The 21696-nt window shown below is 63.9% G+C and overlaps 1 protein-coding gene across 1 annotated transcript in view; it reads left to right on the top strand.

The window, feature by feature from the left end:
* GAS6 (growth arrest specific 6) overlaps positions 1-21696 on the top strand; it is a 31335-nt gene extending 9639 nt beyond the window's left edge. The window contains exons 3-15 of the mRNA XM_027973829.2: positions 4098-4122; positions 5331-5393; positions 7437-7559; positions 8250-8372; positions 11938-12060; positions 13257-13378; positions 13461-13579; positions 13823-14012; positions 15720-15884; positions 16879-17047; positions 19230-19402; positions 20321-20549; positions 21275-21696. Coding sequence (XP_027829630.2) covers positions 4098-4122; positions 5331-5393; positions 7437-7559; positions 8250-8372; positions 11938-12060; positions 13257-13378; positions 13461-13579; positions 13823-14012; positions 15720-15884; positions 16879-17047; positions 19230-19402; positions 20321-20549; positions 21275-21426 — 1776 coding nt within the window. The 3' untranslated portion in view covers positions 21427-21696. The remainder of the gene's footprint in view (positions 1-4097; positions 4123-5330; positions 5394-7436; positions 7560-8249; positions 8373-11937; positions 12061-13256; positions 13379-13460; positions 13580-13822; positions 14013-15719; positions 15885-16878; positions 17048-19229; positions 19403-20320; positions 20550-21274) is intronic.

Below are 21696 nucleotides of genomic sequence, written 5' to 3'. Positions count from 1 at the left end.
CCAGTGCAGCCCAGTGGCTTCCTGTCCTGCTGGTGGGCACCCCAGCTGCGCAGGTGAGCATCGTAGCTGCATTTGGCCTTGAGAACAAAGGCCTCTCCGAGCAAAGCTGTGGATAATCAGCAGCGCCGTGCAGGGGATGTGCCCACCGCCCTGGGAGGCCTCTGCCAGGAGAGCGCAGGAGAAGGGAAGAAAGCCCTTCGTGCTGCCCAGTTCCCAGAGCGTTCTCACTGACTCATGAAATCTTCGCTTTGCAGGCCATGTACACCTTTTTGCGCTCATTTTTCGAGTTCAGTTAGCCTGGTACTTTGGCCTCATCCAGTTCAGTTCAGTTCAGTCGCTCAGTCGTGTCCGACTCTTTGCGACCCCATGAATCGCAGCACGCCAGGCCTCCCTGTCCATCACCATCTCCCGGAGTTCACTCAGACTCATATCCATCGAGTCCGTGATGCCATCCAGCCATCTCATCCTCGGTCGTCCCCTTCTCCTCCTGCCCCCAGTCCCTCCCAGCATCAGGGTCTTTTCCAACGAGTCAACTCTTCGCATGAGGTGGCCAAAGTCCTGGAGCTTCAGCTTCAGCATCAGTCCTTCCAGTGAACACCCAGGACTGATCTCCTTTAGGATGGACTGGTTGTCCTCATCAGAGTGGCTTAAACAAGACAGTGTGTTTCTCTCTCACGTGAAAGGTGGCGGGCAGGCTGCCCAGGGCTGCTCAGCGGTGGGGGCCCCGGGACTTACACCATCTGTTTGTGCCCCGCGGCACGAGTGCGTGGCCTTTGTCCCCCAGGCCTCCTCGCACAGTGGGCAAGATGCTGGAGAACCAGCCATCACATCTGCATTCCAGCAAGGAGGCCAGAGAACCAAGGTACCGATCTCTGCCTTTACCCTGTCTTGCGCCCTGTGTGTCCCATTGGCCAGGACTTAGCCACATGGCCACGCCCAGTTGCAAGGGCCGCTGGGACGTGTAGTCCTGCAGCTGGCTGCACTCTTGCTCTAACTGAATCCAGAGTTCTGTTACTGGGGATGAAGGGAGAATTGGATGCTGGACAGCAGCTACAAATCTCTGCTGTGGGGGAGCAGTATTTGGAAACAAACCTGTTTTATGAGGTCTATTTCCAAGAGTATTTTCGTGCCTGGCAGGAGACACGGTACTGAGCCATGCCAGGAGGCTTTGCACAACACGCCTCGCACGCAGGCCTTCCAGCTGCACTCTCACAACCTGTGCTGGGAGGGACCAGCCCCCTCCAGTCCCTGGCTCGTGCCCCACCCTGGGCCTCGGGTCTCCCATCCGCTGGAGCCTGCAGCTGCCTCAGGGCCCCGCGGATGCCGGGCTTGCCAGCCGCTGGGATGCCGCGGGTCCCCGGGGCAGTGGGGACTCGTAGGGGGTGGTGCGGAGGGATGTGCCAGGGGCAGAAGGGGACTGCGGGAGAGCTCTCAGTAGCGACGGGCGCTGGGACCTCCATGCCCCAGCAGTCACTGCCACCTGCCCCAGGCCCTGAACATAGCATCCAGGGCAGCTCGTCCTGACACTGGTGTGACTGGGACCCAGAGAACCCTTCCCGGCCCCTGCCGCGTGGGGGCAGGCTGGGTGGGAGGGGATGGCTGTGGGGGTGGAGGGGTTTTGCAGCCCCGGCTGTCTCACACACACACACACACACACACACACACACACACACACACGGACACGCATGTGCGGAGCTGCCACGGGCCCCAGGCCACCTGTGCCTCTGGCTGGTGACGTCAGGGCTTAGTTCCAGGACCTCCCTGCAGCCTGCGCGTCAGTGTCTGAGGACGGAGGGGACGCAGTGCCCGCACTGGGTGCCTGGGGGCCCACCTGGGGTCCTCCGGGAGAGCAGAGCCTAGGGCATCCGGGAGGCCCGTGGCCTGAGAAGTAGCGTCCGCGTTTCCTTCGGTCTCATAGAGTCCTCCGCACCTAGTTGGGAGAATCTCAGGAGAGGAATTAGGGGAAGGAAGGGAAGAATGCTTTTGTCCGAACCCTGCCAGGAAGATGTGTGGAGCCCTGCGGGGTCAGCGGGCACCGAGGGAGTCTGGGCGTCTGCCTGCAGGAGGGGCTGTGCTGAGCTTCATGCTCTCAGGGCCCAGCGCCTGGGCAACAGCAGCCTCCAGACGAGACTAGGGTGCTGGCCTGGCCGGGCCCTGGCGGGCCCTCCCCCCCCCGGCTCCCGGGGAGAACACCTGTGTCCGCCCTGTCGATAAGCAAACTATTGTGACACCCAGCCTGCTTTCACAAAGAGTAGAGATCTTTGGAACTAAAATTGTGGACAGCTGCGGGTTAAAGGAAGCAATAAGCTCTCAGCTCACTGTTTGAGAAACAGCTGCATTTGTTGCAGTGTGGTGTGAGCGCCCTGCCACGTTGTGTGACCCAGGTAAAGGTCCCAGACACTCTGGACAAAAGCACTCAGGCACCACTGACACGCTGTGTCTGGAGGGCAGCGTCCACAGAACTCAGCGGAGCTGGGGGTGGGTGTCCCCAGCTCGTCTGCGCTCAGGGTGGGGAGCATGCGTGGCCGCGTGGGGGTGGAGCCCCAGCCTCACCTGGGCCCCGCGGGGCGTGAACGGCTCTCCTCTCCCCTTCAGGGGATGGCTTATAGGAGCGGAAGGAGAGGAGGGGCTCGAGTGTGCTGTGCCGTGGCGCGTGACACGGCCAGAGCCCACGGCAGCCCCGCTGCAGACCTGGGCGGGCCCCGCGGCCTTGGGTCAGCTGCTTGAAGGGGCTTTGGCCACGTGCTCCCGCTCTTACTCCTCCAGGAGAGGGCTTTTTCACAGCCGCAGGGTTGGTATTAAAACGTGTCGCGTTACCATCACCTCGTCCTGATTTGGGGACGTGGAGTGCACCCTTCTGCAAAGCTGCAGCCTCGCGGCTGCCTGTGAGAGGCAGGCACCCACCCTGCAGCCTCCCTCCTGCCCGGCCCTGGTCCGACCCCTGACTTCCTTGCCCTGAGCAGGCCCTGCCCACCCCCACCCTGACTTCTCTTTCGGAACCAAACCCCTCCCTGCATAACAAAGCCCGGTGCCCTCTGCTCTCCTGCCAACCCCAGACAGATGCCACGACCCACAGATCCCGGGGGCCCCCGAGAGTGCTCACCCCAGGGCCCCAAACCCGCCTGTCTGTCTGCTCCCAGAGCCCACTGGTGCAGGACTGAAACTGGGAGGAGAAAACGCAGCATGGTTTGCAGGGAGCAGGTCTGGGAGCCAAGGGGGGCAGGCCCCTCCCCCCAGCCCTGCACGGATCCCACCTTCTCCAGTGCTTGAGAAGCCCTGGACTTGGACTTGCTTTTAAGATAACATTTTTATAAGAAGCACCCCTGCCAGAAGGTTATTTCTAAAAGCATGAGCTGACCGCATCTGCCCAGGGCGCCCCCACCCAGCCCCCAGGCCCAGGGGCCCAGCCCAGTGATGGAGTCGTGGGGAAGCCGGGCTGCGGCTGGCCTGGAGTCTCAGCTTACTCATCTGTGATAACGGGCTCAGGAGAGCGACCTTCCTGGGAGGTGGTCAGGAGGCTTGGACACCAGCAAGCTGTGGGGGTCCCTTGGTTTCCTTGGGGAGGGGATTTAGGACCAAACGGCTCTGCCGTCAGCCCTGAGGGGTGGCAGAGGCAGGGGTAGGCTGCTGGGACCCCGCCCCCTGGCAGCTGGAGACCAGCTCCAACCTTGCAATTCGCTGAAAGGACGTGCCCTTCACTCCCTGTGTCCTCTTCTGGCCTGGTTTACAAACACAGTAGCTGCTGGGAGTCCTCCCACCGGAGTCTGAGGCTGGGCTCTTTCCGGCATGTTTCTCATCCTCCTGAAGGACACTTTACCCACATGGGATAGCTGCTGTTGGTGGCACTGGGCTGCTGGTTACACCGGTCTGTCTCAGCACACAAGCACCCTGCAGAAGCCCTGGGCCTCTTGGGCCTGCCCTCCCCCTCCCTGCCATCTTAGAGGCAGAAAGCAGCTTTCTGGACCATCCTTGCCCTCGCGCTCTGCAAGCACCTGCCTCCCAGGGGGAGGGGGAGGTTCCTAGCCCAGCGGCCGTGGGGGTGCTCAGACGCCAGGCACTGCCAGTTAACCGCTGCCTTTCTTTTTCTCTTTCCACAGGAGTACTTTTATCCAAGGTACTTGGGTAAGTTGAAATCATGGCCTCCTTTAGTCGGGGAGACATGTTACGTGTTGGAGGAGAGGTTGCTCAGACCTCACCACCGAGTCTTTCCTGCAGGGACAGAGCTCTGTGACGGTGAGGTGGGGCCTCCCAGGCTCCCGGAGCAGAGCCTGCTCTGCGTCCCTCCCACCGTGGTGACTGCTAGTGTTGCCGGCAGCCAGTGTCGCTCCACTCTGACCCCCAGCCTAGCTGCTTAGCGGGGAATATGGTTGGCTTAGTCTCAGGACTCCCTCCTGTGACGTTACTAAAGACCCTGTGGAGCTCTTGTCTGTGTGGGCTGTAGCTATTGACACCATAAGACTAAAGCTGAGAACATTAGAGATGATTTTGCTTAACTTGGACGACGAGATTGTGCAAGCAGCCGCCTTAGCTGTCAAGCAGCGACGTCTCTGTGAGTGTTGGGGGGAGGGGGGCTGGAAAGCCCCCTGGACTCTGGGGGGAGCGAGAGGAAGGCGGCCCGTCTCTCCAGGGCGATCTGGAAGTCCCCACGGAGCTGCTCCTCGGTCAGTGCTGTCCGGAGGGCTGCTGGGATGTCTGCACTTACAGTGAGAGAGGCATTCGGGGCTCTCCCTTCCAATGGGTCAAGGGCATTTGGGTCACTTTCCCGCTGGCCTTGCAGCCTCGTAGAGCTGCTTCTCTGGGGCACACGTCTGGTGGCAAGCAGGGTGGACCGTGGCCGGCCCTGAGCAGCCCAGCCCGCGCCCCGTGTGGCCTTGCTCCTGGGTGTGCGGGTTTGTTTCCACAGGAGGGGTGACGGTGGTCCCCTGGGTCGCCTCATGCCCATGTCCTTCACATCTGCTTGAGCAGCAGCGACCTCCCAAAAGGCCAGTGAAGTGCTCAGCACCCATTGTGCCCAGATGCACGTGGTCGCTCCCCAGCGCCGGCCCCGTGTGGAGCCCCAGTCGACTGTGTAGGAGGGAGGAGGAGCTTGGTCTCCATCAAACCCAGGGCGCTGTTCCAAACAGGGTCAGGTTGAGATGGAGCTCAGGTCTCTGCCACGGTCAGCGAGCCTCCTGAGGGCCACCAGAGAGCCTTCTGTGCAATCGCAGGAGCCTCCTCCTCAAGGTTACAGGGGCCGGCGCCCCGTGGACAGAGCTCTGCCCGATGGAGGCGCCTGGGCGCGTCAGCATGAGCACGTCTGTCCGGGGTGACACCCTCTCCGTGTCTTGCAGAATGCATCAATGAACATGGATCTCCATACAGAAAGAACCCAGCTTTCGTCACCTGTGTGCAGAGTAAGTGCACTCCTGCCTCACAGCCCGAGCCTGGGATCTTGGGGTCTCGCAGTCATTCCCAGGGGCCCCAAGTGTCCCTGTGGCCTTCGGAACCACAGCCTGAGGTCAGCCCTCTCAGCCCTGAGCCAAAGTGTGTGTGGCATGAAATGCATACCTCTGCGAGGTGGAGGGAGGGCCTGTCTGGGCCTGCCTCCTGGTCAGTCAAGTCCCGTTCACCACGGTCCCCGGTTCTGAGAATGTTCCCAGCCCACTTGGTGGGCAGCATGCTGGGTAAGCAAGGCACACTGGCAGACTCTGGGGCTCTGTCCAGCTTTTTATTATAACAAACAAGCCAGAGTGGCCTCCTTGCCTCCCTGAGCACCTCTGAGCTCCTAGGAGTGGAAGTACGAAGGGAAAGCTGTGTCCTTTCCCGGTTTTGACGCAGACCTGGCCCATTATCCCTACAGAGGGCGGGAGTGCCCCCCAACGCTTGCACCAACCAAATGTACTTCCTTTTACTTTACATCTCTTCCAGCAGAAAAGTGAGGATATGACCCTCAATCCGTTCAGCTTAGCTTTTCTTGCTCATGAGTGAAGCCAAGCTTCGTGTATTTCTTTCTCTGCAAATGGCTTGTTCATATTCTTTGCCTACCTTTCTCAGTTTGTAGGAGTTGACAATAGATTTTGCAAGTTAGCCGTTTGTAGTAAAGGTGCAAGATTCCCCCCCCCCCCACCCCCCAGCTCACCACGCATCTTCATTATTACTATTACTTTAAATCATCAGACGATAACACTGACATTTCTCGTGTCTGGTCACATGGCTTTCAATCCACACATACACACGTCTCAGCTGAGCCTGACTCCAGGCCTGGCTCTGGCCTGAGTCCCATGGAGCAGACACGTTCTCTCTGCCCCCTCAGCCTCTGGTGCAGCTGTCTGTGACCCGACTGTCCCCACAAGGGCAGTGTCTCGGTGCTTGCCCTTCTGAGCACGCCCTGCCCAGGTCGTAACTTGCCGTTGCCCTCACATTTCTGGGAGGAGGAGCGGAAGCCTCGAGACTGGCCTCCACTGACCGTGGCAGATGCCTAGCATTCCAGTCCACAGGGCGGCATCCCCCTGCACCCTCCCCCTGCACCCTCCCCCTGCACCCTCCCCCCGCCGACAGCGGGCAGATAACCACTCACCTCCCTCCTGTGGGGCCTGGATCAGGACTCAGCCCAGAGCCTGTCCACGGGCTGCCTGCATCCACCAAATTCCTCAGAAGCTTGGGACACCCGCAAGCACGCTCCTCACCCTGCCCCAGAGATGAGCTTCCCAACGAGGCAGCAAAGGAAAGCGGGTGGAATTCTTCCTGCTGGGAGTTGTCCGCCCCCAGGAGAAGGCGGGGTTGCCCTCCCGGCCTGGGGACCCTGAGATTTGTAAAGGGGGGTGTGGGGCATTCTGGGCAAATTCCAGGCGAAGGTAATGAACTCGGCTCGTCTGCAGTAACTTAAGTCTAACCGAGTGTGTCGCGTGGGGACGCACCCTTGTGCAGCTGCCTCCCATGGGGCCCCTGACGTGCTGGGTGCTGTGGAGGGACGGTGGGACCGTCCGGGTCGGGAGCTGCCTGGCCCTGTGCATGTCCCCAGCTGCCCAGGGGTCCTGGGCATGCTCCGAGCGAGCTGGACGCAGGGCTGCTGAGCGCTCAGGGAGCAGGGGCCACTGCTCGAGTCTTGGGGAAAGCCGGACAGTGGGGTGGGGACCTGTACCTGCCTCCTGTGCCTTCCGGGGCCCTGTGACCTGCTCCCTGGGAGGTCTGGCTCCGGGACCCTGCCTGGCCTGGCCTCTCCCCCACTTCCCCGGGGTGCAGCCCCAGCCTCTAGCTTGCTGGGTGGGTGGCCGCTCCCTCCAAGATGACCTGAGTTTCCTGGGATCAGGCGGGGCCTAGCCGGCCTGGTCTGTGAGCCCCTCTGGGGAAGGTGGGAATCCGTATGGCCAGCCAGGGCCAGCAGGGCGACCTCAGTGCCCCGGACCTGCCTCCGCGCTCTCCCAGCTCAGGGCCCCTTCTCTTTGCTCTCCACTCAGAGCTGCCTGACCAGTGCTCTCCAGACCCCTGTGACAAGAAAGGGACCCACGTCTGCCAGGACCTCATGGGCAACTTCTATTGCCAATGCAGAGACGGCTGGGCAGGGCGGCTTTGCAGCAGAGGTGAGGCTGCATCGCCTGGGGAGATGGGGCCACCCCTCGGGGCCGCCCCAGGGCCTGGGCTGGTGGGGGACACAGCCACACCAGCCTGTCCGGCTGCAACAGGAGTGAGGAGACTTTGGGGGGCTGCCAGCTGTGTGGGGGCACAGGACCCTCGCTGGTCGGCTCTCAAGGGGCAGATGGGTGGGCGGGACCCGCAGCCTCTCAAGCCTCCCGGGGGCCTGGACATCTGGGCAGCGGGCGTCCTGCCGCTGCCCCAGGCAGGGCTCCGTCCAGCTTGAAAAGCCACCGTGCTGAGCCCCCAGCAGTGCCCAAGCCAGGCCAGCTCTTCCAGGGCGCCGGGGGGTGGGGGAGGGGGCACGCCCTCCCTGAGGCAGGCTACCCCACTGTCTCGGCCCCCACCGATCGGAAGGGAGTCGAGAGCAGGTTCACCTCTGCCCTCCTTGAGTCCACAGTGTGCTGGGTCAGCAGAGAAGCTGCAGGAGACCCCTGGGACCTGGTTAGAACCCTCGGGCACTCCTTCACTGCAGAGGGAGCCCTGAGCCCCTCAGAGCCTGCCATCCAGCCACGGAACTGGATCCCTGTGCCCCCCACCCAGGACCTGAGGGTGGATTCCACGGGGCTGGGGCTGCAGACACTGCCGAGTGTTCCAGGCGGGTGTGGGTCACCTCTGGCTCCGTGTGCTGTTCCCAGATGTCAATGAGTGCAGCCAGCAGAACGGGGGTTGCAGCCAAATATGCCACAACCAGCCGGGCAGCTTCCAGTGTGCCTGCCACGGGGGCTACATGCTCTCCCCAGACCGTCGGACCTGCCACGGTGAGTCTGAACCGGGACCCCCAGCCTCTGTGCTCACCCGTTCACTTTTGCCGTTGCCAGAAGCCGGCAGGCTGAAGCCTCAGTCGCTTGGCTCCTCTGCACGAGGCTGAGGCTGTGGCTGGCTCCTTGGCTCTGGAGGGAGGGCAGGAGGACGTCCCGCAGACACAGCACATGCCCAGGCTTGTCCGTGGCCACGGGCCCCAGAGCCGGGACACAGGCTGATTCATGCAGACCTGTGGACGGAGCCAGCCCAGCTGGGGAGGCCTGCCTGCTCGGGGCGGTGGGGGGGGGGGGGGGGGGGGGGGTGGTCGCCAGGCCTCCTTCCCGGCCACAGAGCTGCAGACGCTCCTGTGATGTCAGGGCCCCGGATGCCTTGTGGGGAGGTGCAGGCAGGACGCCTGGGGCCCCACTGCTCGCTGCTACAGGATCAGAGCTCACAAACGGTAGAGAGGGAAGGTGCCTTTAATCAGAGTGCTGGCAATCTGGGGAGATGGTGGGCTCAGCAGCCCCCAAAACCACCTCCGAAGCCTCAGCTAGGCCTTGAGCACTTTTAAAGGGATGCAGAAAGGAGTCTCATTAGCCACTGAGATGGGGTGTCAGCGCCCTGCTCCCCGCACAGTGTGCAGGCCGCTCAGCTCTCCTCACAGCCCCTCCAGGCGCGGTCTCACTGCTCAGTCACGCAGTTTGCTCTTGAGGTTGCTGAAGGGGAAGCCGGGGGAGAGATCTGGTCATCTGCTGTTTGTTTCTGGTTCTTCGGTCCGCAGAAAGAACCATGAAGTTAAGCAAGGTGCTGTGTGAAGGTGTACTTGGGCCAGAGATGGGCGAGCAGGGCAGGGCCTGGTTAAAAGCTGGTTACAACACAGCTTTGCTAAAGTGGCGAGAAAGGGGGCCTCCTGCTGAGGGCAGAGTCCTGCAAAGGGCTGCTCACAAGCCCACACTTGCCAGAACATCACTGCATCTCTGAGGGGTTGAGCTGAAGGTCTGTCTTCTGTAACCTTCCTGCTGACACGGGTGCCACGCTCTCAGAGGGAACGAGGTCTGTGTAGGCCTGGAGCATCTCTTTGCTGACGGTTTCAGTTGCCTCCTTACACATACGGGCAGAACAAACGATTCCGATGCCCACAGAGACACAGGCTGTCGGGAGCGACAGTGTGAATCCCATCCTCTCAAGGCCACAGGCTTAGTTCTGCTCAAGACGAGCCACTTCCAGCACCTGCACCCTGCGCTTCGCGCAGTCTGCCCCTCGCCTCTGGCGGCAGTCACAGCCTCTGTAAACCTCCTCAGAAATGCTCATCCGACTCTGAGTGTGACTGTGGTCCTTCCTGAACAGAACTGCTCAGTTTCATACTTGGGGGTGGGGGGTGCCTGCAGGGTTCTGCTCGACGCCTCCAGGGTCCTACCTTACCACCCCCGCCCCACTGGCTTCCCAAGGCCCCAGTCACCAGCCTTCCTCTGAGAAAGGTCTGCTCTGGAGTGAAGCAGAAGGCAGCTACCCTGCCCCCCCCAACTTCTTCAGTCAGTCTGGGGCTCCCCACAGCCAGCACCCGGGGCACCCCAAGAAACCGCTGCAAGCTGCCCACTCCCCAGAGGCACCCCTCTCTCATCCCACTCTCCAGAGGCACCTCGCCTGCCTGCCTCCCTCTCGCTATGAATTCCCATCTGTCGCGGCATCACGAGGGGTCAGGGCCCGGGGTCTGGGAGCCCAGAGGGGCCCCGAGCACAGACACGGGTTGGCTCTCTTATCTGGAGAAACCGCTTCCAGTCCATGCACATCGGTGCCTCCCGGGCCTGATGAGACGCGGGAGGCCTCCACGTGTCCCGGTGGCGGTTCCCATCCCTGCCCTTCACAGCCGTCTGCCTCCCCGAGAACACGCTTCCAGGCAGGCCGTGTCGCAGGGCAGTCACTGTGGGGCGTCAGGAACCCAAGGGCTTCGCCCCCGCTTCTCCCGGAGCCCTTCTCTACTCTGGCTCAGCCTCTCCTGTGCCCGCAGCTTCCAGGGCAGTCCCGCGGGCCGGCCCAGACTGCAGGGCTCAGACTCTAGGGGAGCCCTGTGCTGTGCGTGTGGTGCCTCAGGCACTGGCGCCGCCCTGAGAAGGCGCCCTCTTCGGGAAACCCCGAGGGGTGGCTTTGAACCTCTGCTCGGCCTCGCAGACCACCCAGGGGTGAGGCAACCTCCGGCTCTGAGTGAACCCCAGCATCCCGCATCCCTGCTGCCCTGCGCCTTGGCGTCACCGATTCCTTAGGATCCCTGCAGTGAGGCACCTTCCCATCATGTCCTCTGTGGTCAGCCCTGAGATGCTGAGCGCGAGGGGGTGGGGACCCTGCGCCTGCGGGCTGGGCTCCTGGGGTCTGCTCTGAAGTGCTGCCCAGCCCTTGCAGACGAGTCTCTGGGCACTTTCTCGGCTGCCGATGGGACCACCCAGAGGCCATCATCGCTCATCGTGAGCTTCCATGGAGCCAGTTAGGTTGAGCAAGACCGCTGGGTGGGCTGCAAGCTTTCCCTACGACTGTGGTGAAGTTTGGCAGCTGACGGCACGGTGTGGGGTACCTGCCCATGGCCCCCAGTGTGAGCGTGGTGCCTACCCGCCTGGGGACTCCGCTTGGCACCTCCCGCCCCTGAATAGCTGGGGCTGGTCTGGACCTGGACCCACTGCCAGCCCTGCCCACGTGGGCTCGGCCCAGCCTGGCTCCTACAGTGCCTGTGGGCTGGGCAGCTCAGTGCAGATCAGCCCTGACAGTGGGGGCCCTGCAGGTTCACAGGCTCCCTGCAGGGAGCACGTGGATCACTCCCGCTGTCTCTGGGAGGAACCTTAGTTTCCACGTCTGAAAGCCCACGTTTGCCAAGCTGCGCTTGTGACAGAGTTGGGAGCCACTCTGAGCCTTTGCGGGCAGCTCTTATTTGAAGTACCAGCTGCACTTTCTAGAAATTCCCTCTGTCTCCTTGGGAACCAGCTCTTGGCTGCAGGCTTCTCCTGTTGATACTGGTTTGTCCATGTGGCAGAGGGGAAGGAGCCTCAGAATGACCCCGGACAGTCACTGACTGTGTCTGTGGTGCTGGCTTTCCTCGGGCAGACCTCAGTGTGAGGCCCATGCAGTCAGCCTGGTGGTCGGGGGGCTCTGGGGATGCGGGCTGGGGCTTCAGCTTAAAAGGCCCCGGAGGCACCGTTTTACCTTCCTGGCCTGTCATTTGGATTCGGCAACAACTCTGTGCACCGGCCCAGCCAGCACTCTGCAGCGACAGGAGTCAGCCTTTTCAGCCAGGCCCCGATCAGAAGCTCCCCACCCGCCCCCAGCCCTGCTTCTGGGCTGGGGCTGAAAACCCAATGGTTAGAAGGAAGGGAAGAGACAGCAGAGGAGGGGGGGGAGGGGGAGGGGAGAGGATGGACGGTGGGAGGGGGAGGAGAGGAGGAGGAGGAGGACGCGGCACTGACTCCGCCGGGCAAGGCTGGGCTCCTCCCGCAGAGCTGGCCGCCCCTCCACAGTTCCTGGCCAGCAGGCAGCAGCTCCTTCCAGGCCGGCCGCCAGTACGCCTGGTGGACCTGACGCAGCTGGTTTTTCCTGCAGACGTAGATGAATGTGTGGACGCGGGCGCCTGCGGGGCGGCGCGGTGCCAGAATCTGCCGGGCTCGTACTCCTGCATCTGCGACGAGGGCTACGTGTTCAGCTCGCAGGAGAAGGGCTGCCGAGGTACCCACCTGAGGCCACACGGGACACACACCCACGCACAGGGCGCCACGCTCCAGGGAGCACTGTGTGCTGCGTGCTCCCCAGAGGATCTGAGCACCTGCACGCACGCGACGTGGCCCCTGCCTCACCACACACGCGACGTGGCCCCTGCCTCACCTGCACACACGTGATGTGGCCCCCGCCTCACCTGCACACACGTGACATAGTCCCTGCCTCACCACACACGCGACGTGGCCCCTGCCTCACCTGCACGCGCGCGACGTGGCCCCTGGCTCACCTGCACGCACGTGACGTGGCCCCTGGCTCACCTGCACGCACGTGACGTGGCCCCCGCCTCACCTGCACACGCGTGACATAGTCCCTGCCTCACCTGCACGTGCGCGACGTGGCCCCTGACTCACCTTCACACGACGTGGCCCCTGCCTCACCTGCACGCACGTGACGTGGCCCCTGCCTCAGCTGCACACATGTGACGTGGCCCCTGCCTCACCTGCACACACGCGACGTGGCCCCCGCCTCACCTGCACGCACGTGACGTGGCCCGACTCACCTGCACGCACACGACGTGGCCCCTGCCTCACCACACACATGACATGGCCCCTGACTCACCTGCACACACGCGGCGTGGCCCATGACTCACCTGCACACGACGTGGCCCGACTCACCATACATGCGCTGTGGCCCCTGCTGCACCTGCACGCGTGTGACGTGACGCCTGCCTCTTGTGCGACTGGCCCCTCCCCAGAGACACAGGGAGGCGGCAGGCGGGGCCCCGGCTCTTGGGCAGCTGCCTTCTCTCCTGCCCCCAGTGCGCCTGGCCCAGCCACGTCCAGGGGCCCAGACAGCCACGCTGCCTCCCACCACCTCCCTGCCTGGGGCCTGTGGCTGCCCCTCTACGAGGAAGGAGATGGGTGGTCCCAGCCTGCCTCCCCAACCCCCCAGGCCCTCCCGGCTCCCCCACGCTGGCCACTGTCCTGGGCACAAACCCACGCCTGAGCCGTGAGCCTGGCGGCCTGTGCGTGCCGACCTGGCCGTGCTGAGGGCTACCATCCAAGCGCACAGCTGTGTCCCCAGGAAGGAGCCGGGTGGGAGCCGTGGGCCACGCGGGGCTCCACGCTGGGCCTCGCATCCGCCGAGGTGCCATGGGGGCAGGCTCTGGCGGCCCCGCGGGCTCAGGGGCTCCCTTGTGGTCGCAGACATGGACGAGTGCGCGGAGCAGCGCTGTGAGCAGGCCTGCGTCAACTCCCCCGGGAGCTACGCCTGCCACTGCGACGGGCGCGGGGGCCTGAAGCTGTCCCGGGACATGAGCACGTGCGAGGTAGCCCTGCGTGGCGGGCGGGGCGGCAGGGCCCCGGGGTTTCGGTGCCCCCGCCTGACGGCCGCGACCCCCGCCCCGACAGGACATCCTGCCCTGCGTCCCCTTCAACGTGGCCAAGAGCGTGAACTCCCTGTACCTGGGCCGCATGTTCAGTGCGATGCCCGTGATCAAACTGCTCTTCAAACGGCTGCAGCCCACGAGGTGAGAGGGTGGGAGGGCATCCAGCCCCGAGGGGACATGGGCACGAGGCTGCCCGGTCGGGGCACCTGCCGCCCAGTGCAGCCACGTGGGTCTCAAGGCTGGTGTCGGCCTTCCCTGCCCAGCGACTCACTGCCAGCATCAGCGTGCCGACGGCTCCCAGCCTGCCCACCTGGCGCTTCCTGAGGCCGGGCAGGGACACAGGCCACAGCTTACGGTGACCCTTTTGCTCCCGCCGGCCTGCAGACTGGTGGCTGAGTTCGACTTCAGGACCTTCGACCCCGAGGGCATCCTGTTCTTCGCTGGAGGCCACCAGGACAGCACCTGGATCGTGCTGGGCCTGCGGGCTGGCCGGCTGGAGCTGCAGCTCCGCTACCAGGGCGTGGGCCGCGTCACCAGCAGCGGGCCCGTCATCAACCATGGCTCATGGCAGACGGTGAGTGGGGCCCCCGCAGCCCTGCCCAGGACCCCGCGACGCTCATGTACACTCCCTCAACGGTCAGCAGGCACGGCCCCAGCAGGGCGGCTCCAGCAGGAAGCCTGTACCCTGACGGGCGTTATCTCATCGCAGAAGCTGAGCTGGGCTCTCACTGCCGGGATGGCAGTCCTCAGTGGACCAGCTCCACGGGGGCCACCTGGCTCTGTCTGGAGACGCTTCTGTTTGTCACAACTATGGGTGGGGGCTCCGGGCCGCTGGATTGAGGCCAGGAGGGCCACTGGGCCCCTGCAGCACACAGGGCTCCCGTTCCCAAGGACCCTCCAGTTCAGACCATCAGCTGCCCCAAGGCTGAGAACGGGCTGAGGTCTGGGTGCCTGCCCCGCCGCCTCATGCTGTCAGTGGGGGTCAGGGTCGGCCGTGACTCACAACACCATCCCGGGCTCTGCCTCTGGGCCCGCTCCCATCCTGCTGACCTCCAGGGCTCACACTTGGCTGCCCCTCGATGGAGGCGCCCTGATCGCCCAGGGCCTGGCCTTCGGCCGTCGGCTCTGTCGGTACCACGATGCTTGGAGCAAAGTGGCCTGTGACACGCAGGCTTCCTCCCAAACTGTTAGCACTGGGCTTTTGGAAGTAAGTGCTTGAAAGAGAAATGAGAAAAGCATTCTTTTTTCCTTTCTAAGCAAAGATAAAATGGAAAAAGTTGCCCTGGCCTCCACGAATAAAAGCACTGTAGACGTTTGCTAGTGTTTCCATCCCATTAGTGGGTCCAGCTCCTCCACTCCTAGACTCTTAAACCCCAGGCACCGTCACAACAGCAGGAGGCGGCCTTCCGCAAAGGGGCAGATAAGACAGTCGCTCTGCCGGGAAGCTGTCCCCGGGGTTGAGGACACTCCACACGTGGGGGCCCGCTGCTCCGAGCTCGAGGCGCACATGGAGGCCGAGCGCCGCCGGGACTCTGCCGGGGAGTGGGGCTGGGGGAGGCACGGCCAGCGGGTGCGTGGCCCCAGCACCCTGCCCACCCCAAGACACACCTGGCTTCAAGACAATCTGCCTGCTCTCTGGCGCCCGCCAGACCCCCCGCCCCCGACTTTGCCTCCTCAGCAAACTCAGACCCTGCACCTGGATGTTTCTCCACTGGAGCCGAAAAGGAAGCCAGGGGCTACTGGGGCTGAGGAAGACGCACTGAACACAGAGTGATCGGCTTTAAACTCTCCTACAAGGAGAGCAGGGGAGAGGGGGCAGTTTTACAGAGAATTCAGGTGCTCACTCAGCATCTGGTCTGCGCCAGGCACTGCCCCACTGCAGGAAATGCCCAGTTAGAAGCTGTGCTCCCGCCTAAACATGCTCAGCTGAGGGCAGACAGGTGAAGGGCCAGGGTGGAGCAGAGAACCCCGGGCTGATGCGCAGGGGCAGTGACCCCAGGCTCCTGAAGCAGCTCCCTGGCTAAGGCTTGAGATGGCTAAGGGCCAGAGACGGGGAGGGGAGGCTCCCTCGCAGGAAGGGGCACGAGGCGGTGGAGCGGCCCCCTGGGGGAGTTGGCGGGGTCTGAGCCACACCGTGGATGCCAGGGAGGTGGTGTAGGTGGTGAACCTGGACCCCCGAGGCTGGGGGTCTCCTGGCCCAGGTGGTGATGGGAGTTGGTACGCCAGCTTGGGCCCCACTTCAGGAGCTGCACACCCGCCTCATGGTGCCTGTGCTCCTCAGATCTCTGTTGAGGAGCTCGAGCGGAACCTGGTAATCAAGGTGAACAAGGACGATGTGATGAAGATCGCCGTGGCCGGGGACCTGTTCCAGCTGGACAGAGGACTGTACCATCTGAACCTGACCGTGGGGGGCATCCCCTTCCAGGAGAAAGACCTCGTGCATCCTGTAAGCACCCCCTTCATCCCTGGGGTCTGAGCCCAGGGGGCTGCGGAGGACAGAGACCACATCCTCAGTCCCCGGGATCCAAGCCCTGGGTCGGGGAGGAGGACAGACAGTTAACACGCTGACCAGGTCTGGCAAAGGATCCGGGAAAAGGTGGACATCTCTAGAATGTAACGAGCCGCAGGTGCAGCCATCCCACCTACCTTGCTGTTTCTTTCTACGAGACTCATTTGCGGTTTCGTCTGAATCGATAATGAAAATGTCTGTTTTGGAGAGGAGATAAATCACAATATTACTCTCTCACAAAAAGAACAATGAACTTATTTTTTTAACACTTTTTGTGGGCAGTCCCCAAGAACATTTTGGGTTGTTGATGCTGTTGGGGTTCCCGTAGGGGAAGTAAGACCTGATGAGAGGTCGGTGTTGGTCGTTTCTCAGAGTCTTGTCCCTTTTCACCCCCAGCAAGCCCCTGGCTCCGAGTTGGGTTTCCACAGCGGGCAGGAGACAAGAGTCCACACGCTGAGGCTCCAAGTTGGGGCAATGTCGCAGCATGTCCCCCCACCCCGAGGGCTGAGGGCTGTCCACACCCCGAAGGCCCTCCTGGTTTTCCAGACGAGGCTGGGCTGGCCCGACCTGCTCAGAGCTGTGGCAGGTGCGGCTGAGCTGGAGCCGTGCTCCGGGGGCCTGGCTTGAGCACAGGCGTGAGCACGTCCCCTCGCCCGTCCTTCCAGGTGGTAGGCGGCACCCCGCGCCTGCCAGCTGAGGGGGGACCGGGCGCCCCGTGCCTGCCAGCCGAGGGGGACCGGGCGCCCCACGCCTGCCAGCCGAGGGGGACCGGGCACAGGCGGGGGTGGGGACGGCCCTGAATGGGTCCAGGGCAGAATGGCTGCCCTCAGCAGAGTCCATTCCCGCGGGCGGCGGATCGCCACGTGTGTGACCAGCAGGGCGCCGTAGGACGGGCGGCACCAGGGAGCTGCCGGGGTCTCTGTCTCACCAGATGAACCCACGTCTGGACGGCTGCCTGAGGAGCTGGCACTGGCTGGATGGTGAGGACACCGCCGTCCAGGACACGGTCAAGGCGAACGCCAAGATGCAATGCTTCTCCGCGGCCGAGAGGGGGTCCTTCTTCCCTGGGAGCGGGTTTGCCTTCTTCCACCTGGATTACGGTGAGTCTCCGCTCCTGCCAGGGGATGGCTGTGCTCAGCCTTCTGGCCCAAATTGCCCGAAACAGCAGCAGCGCCCAGTGCCCCCCAGGCAAGCACCTGAGGGATGGCCGGCCCGGGCGCTGGGTTGCAGGGAGAATGAGACGGCGGAGGGCCTGTGGCTGAGACGGGGGACGCTGGGCTTGAAGCGGGAGCTTCCAGGAAGGTTCTGAGATGGAACACGCTTGAGCGCATCTGCGGTCACAGCGCTGTGGGCCATGGGGAGGGGCTGAACCACCAGGAGTCCAGTGCTCCAGCCTCAGCAGGAAGAGATGGGGAGAGGCCCCTGACGGAAGGGCCCGAGGCCCCAGCTGCAGCTGTGCCTCAGAGAACTGAGGCTTTTCCAGCACCTGCAGAAGCTATAGAGGAGCTTTTCTGTGACCCCAGTAAGAGGGGGGCAGGCAGGGCGGGCAGACAGGGGTCAGGGTGGCTGCAAGGGATGGCGGTTTGCCCGGAGTCCCTCCCGCTTCTGTAAAGCAGGGCCTTTAATTCCTACGACCTCTTCCTCTTTAGTATTCAGCAACAGTTTAAATCAGTCATCCTCGCATGCTGACGAGTGGGCACCTAGATGTCAGCTTTATGTGAAATGAGCGAATGTTCCAGTTTGGAACTGTGGCTGCGTCTGCCCTGAGGGGTTGGCCTGCATGGTGTGGACCGTGGGGGTGGGGGGCACAGCAGTTCTGTTTGAGTCTGGCCTCAGAATTTCCCCAGATTTCCTCCAGCAGGGCCAGAGCTAACCTCTGCCCCCAGGAGGCACCGCTGTGCCCGGAGGCATCGCTGTGCCCAGGCTCGTGGCCTTGGTGGCCTTTGACGTGAGGATGTTGGGCAGCTGTGTGTCACGGCCTGGGAGACACGGCACACGGACCCGTGAGCCTCTTTCCTCGGGGCGGCAAGGTGTGCCTCACCCCCCGCCCGGCATGCCCCAACGCCTCTGCTTCCAGACTCCGAGCCTGTCATGGTTGAAGGTGCACACGCGACCCTCACGCCCTGCGTGGCCCAAGTGTAGGGACGGTCTGTCCAGGGCAGAGATGGGACCTGCTCCCCCCTCCCCATCTCTTCTTGGCTTTACCGGTCATGAGTGCCACCAGGTTGCCCAAGCAGAACCCTTCACTGCTGACAGCAGCTCGTTCGGAGCGCACACCGCCCCTCCAGCCCTCGCTTCTGTGCCCGCAGACCGGGGGCGTCCTTGTGGTGGTCAGCGTCAGGCGCAACACACTTGTGGCACAGCCCCACTGCCCGTGTGCCCGCTTGGCTGCGGGGCTCAGATCTGCAGGCTATGAGAGCCACACGGCAGTCGGGCTGGGCCGTCCTGTCCTCCTGACGACACACGAGGGACGTGTCAGGAGTTACAGGCACCGTTCTCGGCGGCAGGCCGAAGATCTGCGCTCAGCGGGTCTTAAAGCCCCAGAAGCCACTGGGCAAGGGGCACGCGGGTAACCCCCTGGCACCCGAGGAAACGTCCCAGGGGAGCTGAGGCGCTGGGCCCTCAAACACGCTTCTGGCAGCCAGGCCCCTCTCCCCACCTCCGCCGGGGGGACCCCGCAGAGATCGCCCCTCTCCCCACCTCCACCGGGGACCCCGCAGAGATCGCGACGTGGTGTTCGCGTCTGAGCCCGGGACCCAGCACGGCTACCAAGGCCGCCCCGGATGACATCCATGACCCGCGCAGGCGGCTTGTCGCGCGCACACATGCCTACCGTGTCCTGTAACGCGTGTCGTGCAGGTGGCGCCGGCCCCGCGGAGCGTCGATTAGAGCGGAAAGGCGTGGCTCGGGGAGGAAGACTGGACGCGGTGTCCAGCCGTCTTCACTGCCTTCCCAGCCCTTCCCGGTCCTTCCGTTTGTGGGGCTGAGCCTGCACGGCGGGTGGGCGGGCTGAGCCCCGCCCCATTCCTGCCCTGGGGGCGGGGAGTCTGGCGCCCAGGGGGTGGGCCCGGCCGGACTGGGTGGGGCGGCCGGTGGCCGCTCAAACGGGTTCTTGGGGAGTGGCCAGGTGGCCATTCTCGGCGGGCTGGGGCCTCAGGAGTCCGGCGCCAGGCCCCCTGTCAGTTCCTGACGGCCGGGCCACTGAGCCCCGACATACCGGCTTCCCGCCGCCTCTCCGCCGTGCCGTCTGGACCGCCTGGTGATGCGCGGCCTTCCTTGCAGCGCGAACGTCCCCGGCTGGTGGGATGAAGACCACGTGGGCAGTGGAGGCCGTGGCTCGGGTCCGCCCCGCCGTGGACACCGGGGTGCTGTTCGCGCTGGTGGGCGACCGCCAGGCCGTGGCCCTCTCCGTGGCGCTGGTCGACTACCACTCCACCAAGAAGCTCAAGAAGCAGGTACCGCTGGCTGCTGCCCGCCGCCCCCCCACCCCCCTCGCTCTGAGGCGGAGCCGCCGCGAAGCTCAGCACCACCTCTCGCCCTCGAGCTTCCAGCGCCCACCTCTCAGCAGCGTCTCAATGGCCTCTGGTGGCTCAGGGACGGTGCTGGAGTCCCGCAGGCTGGCTGTGCAGTGGGGAGACCGTCCTGCCCCCCCAGCGGTGTAATTGGAATTAATCGCTTGTATTTAAGCCGAATGATTTTGCTCATAAATGACGTGTGTGAGTGTGCAAACAGGCCCACACCCTCACCGGCTGCCCCTGGAGGCAGGCAGTGCTGAGTATCCGCCCCTGGCCAGGCCGCCGTCACCTCCAAACAGTCCCCACCCCACCCCCGACTGTCACTCGTCACTGTGCTGGCTGCCTTGTCAGAGACCAGGCAAGAGCAGTGGAAATGGGTTTATTCCCCCGCCTCTGTCCCAAGAGGGGTGTGTTCCCCACGTCAGCCCACCTGCAGGAGCCGTCAGCTCCCCTCTTACTGTGGCTGCGAGCTGACGGGCACGGACCCAGGCTTGGCCCCTCTCTGCTGCTTCTGTGGCAGCGCCATGTGCAAGGGGCAGCTCTGCCCGGAGTCCCGGCCGCAGACACGGTGGGAGCCCCAGTCACCTCTGCCCAGGCCGATGCATGTGTGGCCCTGTGGCCAGAGCGTGTTTCCTCCACGCCCCACCCGGGGGCACGCAGCTCTGTATGTTGGTCCTCAATCACGTTGGAGGGGGTCCAGCTCCCGTCATTCACACGTGTAGAAACCGTGTTCTTGTCATGCTCTGGTCATAAGTGACCCTACCCACGGGAGACCCATGGGCCTCGTCAGGACAGGAGGGCCCACGGGCACGTGGCCACCAGCCCATCCGCCCCAGCCAGCTGTGCCTCTCCCCACAGCTGGTCGTCCTGGCCGTGGAGGGCGTCACCTTGGTCCTGATGGAGATCAAGGTCTGCGACGGCCAGGAGCACGTGGTGACCATCTCTGTGGATAAGGACAGAGCCACGCTGGAGGTGGACGGTACCCAGGGCCAGAGTGAAGTGAGCCCAGCCGGGCTGCAAGAGCAGCTGGCCGTCCTCGGGAGACACCTGGAGGGCTCCGTGCGCACCTTCATCGGGGGGCTGCCAGGTAGGGGCCCTGACTCGCTCCCCCAGGCAGGGCCGGGCGCTGTGTAGGGAAGGGAGGCGGGCGGAGCCAGCCTGTGGCAGCATCGCCTGCGCACGTCGGCCCGGCCCAGCTGCTCTGGGGTCAGGCTGACAGCACACTCGGGGACAAACATCGGCCTGAAGCTGTCCCCCACCCCACACCTTCCAGGAACACCCCGCATGGGAATCAGATGGTGGGCCTGGCCAAGGCCGGCGGGGAGGGCCAGCCCATGGCCACAGGGGGAGCCGGGGCTCCAGTGCCTGCCCCCGAGGCCTGGTGTCCAGCTGCCCGGGCAGCAGGCCGGGTGAGCCTGCCCCCGCCGCATCTGGAGGTGGCATCCCAGCAGCACAGGGGAGGTGGGAGAGGCTGGGCCTCCCTCCGCTCCGGCGGGCCTCCACGTGTCTCGGCCGCCAGACTCCAACCGCATTTAGTTTTAGTAAACAGCTTTGAAGAGGATAAGAGAGCCTGGAAGCCCTAGGCATGACTCATTCGGGACGAGGAGATAATATTTAATGGATGCGACTATCTGTGTGCCCTCCTGTGGGGTCGGGGTGCCGTGGTGCCGTGCCAAGCCTGGTGGCAGGCGCCTGCTGCCCGCCGGCTCGTGGCTGAGCTGCGCGGTGACGCTCTGCCGGAGACGCGGCGGGGCGCCCAGACTCCGGGCGGCTCACCCGCTAAGACGCGCTTGCTCTCTCCCCGCGGCCCAGATGTGCCCGTGACCTCGGCTCCGGTCACGGCCTTCTACCGCGGCTGCATGACGCTGGAGGTCAACCGGAAGGCGCTGGACCTGGACGAAGCCGCCTACAAGCACAGCGACATCACGTCCCACTCCTGCCCTCCCGTCGAGCCCGCCGCCTAGGCTTCCGGGCCGCAGACGCCCCGCCGCGCGCCCGCCGCGGCCTCCGCTAGGCCGGGAAGGTCGGCGGCCGCGCCCGCGCCGGAGACACTGAACCCTCGCCCGCCGAGCCCCTCGGGGCCTCCCTGCCCGCCTGTAACATACGTGTACATAGAGGACTAACCTCAGCGCCGCCTGAGCGGACCCGGGAAAAGAATTCTGTTATTTTTATCACCAGCTGCTGCTTTCTGACTTAAAACTATGGAAAAATAAAATATTTACAGAACCTTTCTA

The sequence above is a fragment of the Ovis aries genome, chromosome 10 (genome assembly GCF_016772045.2).
Source record: "Ovis aries strain OAR_USU_Benz2616 breed Rambouillet chromosome 10, ARS-UI_Ramb_v3.0, whole genome shotgun sequence".
In the NCBI taxonomy this organism is placed as follows: domain Eukaryota; kingdom Metazoa; phylum Chordata; class Mammalia; order Artiodactyla; family Bovidae; genus Ovis; species Ovis aries.
The sequence above is the reverse complement of the archived record's forward strand: the minus strand, read 5'-3'. Positions and strand labels throughout refer to the sequence as shown.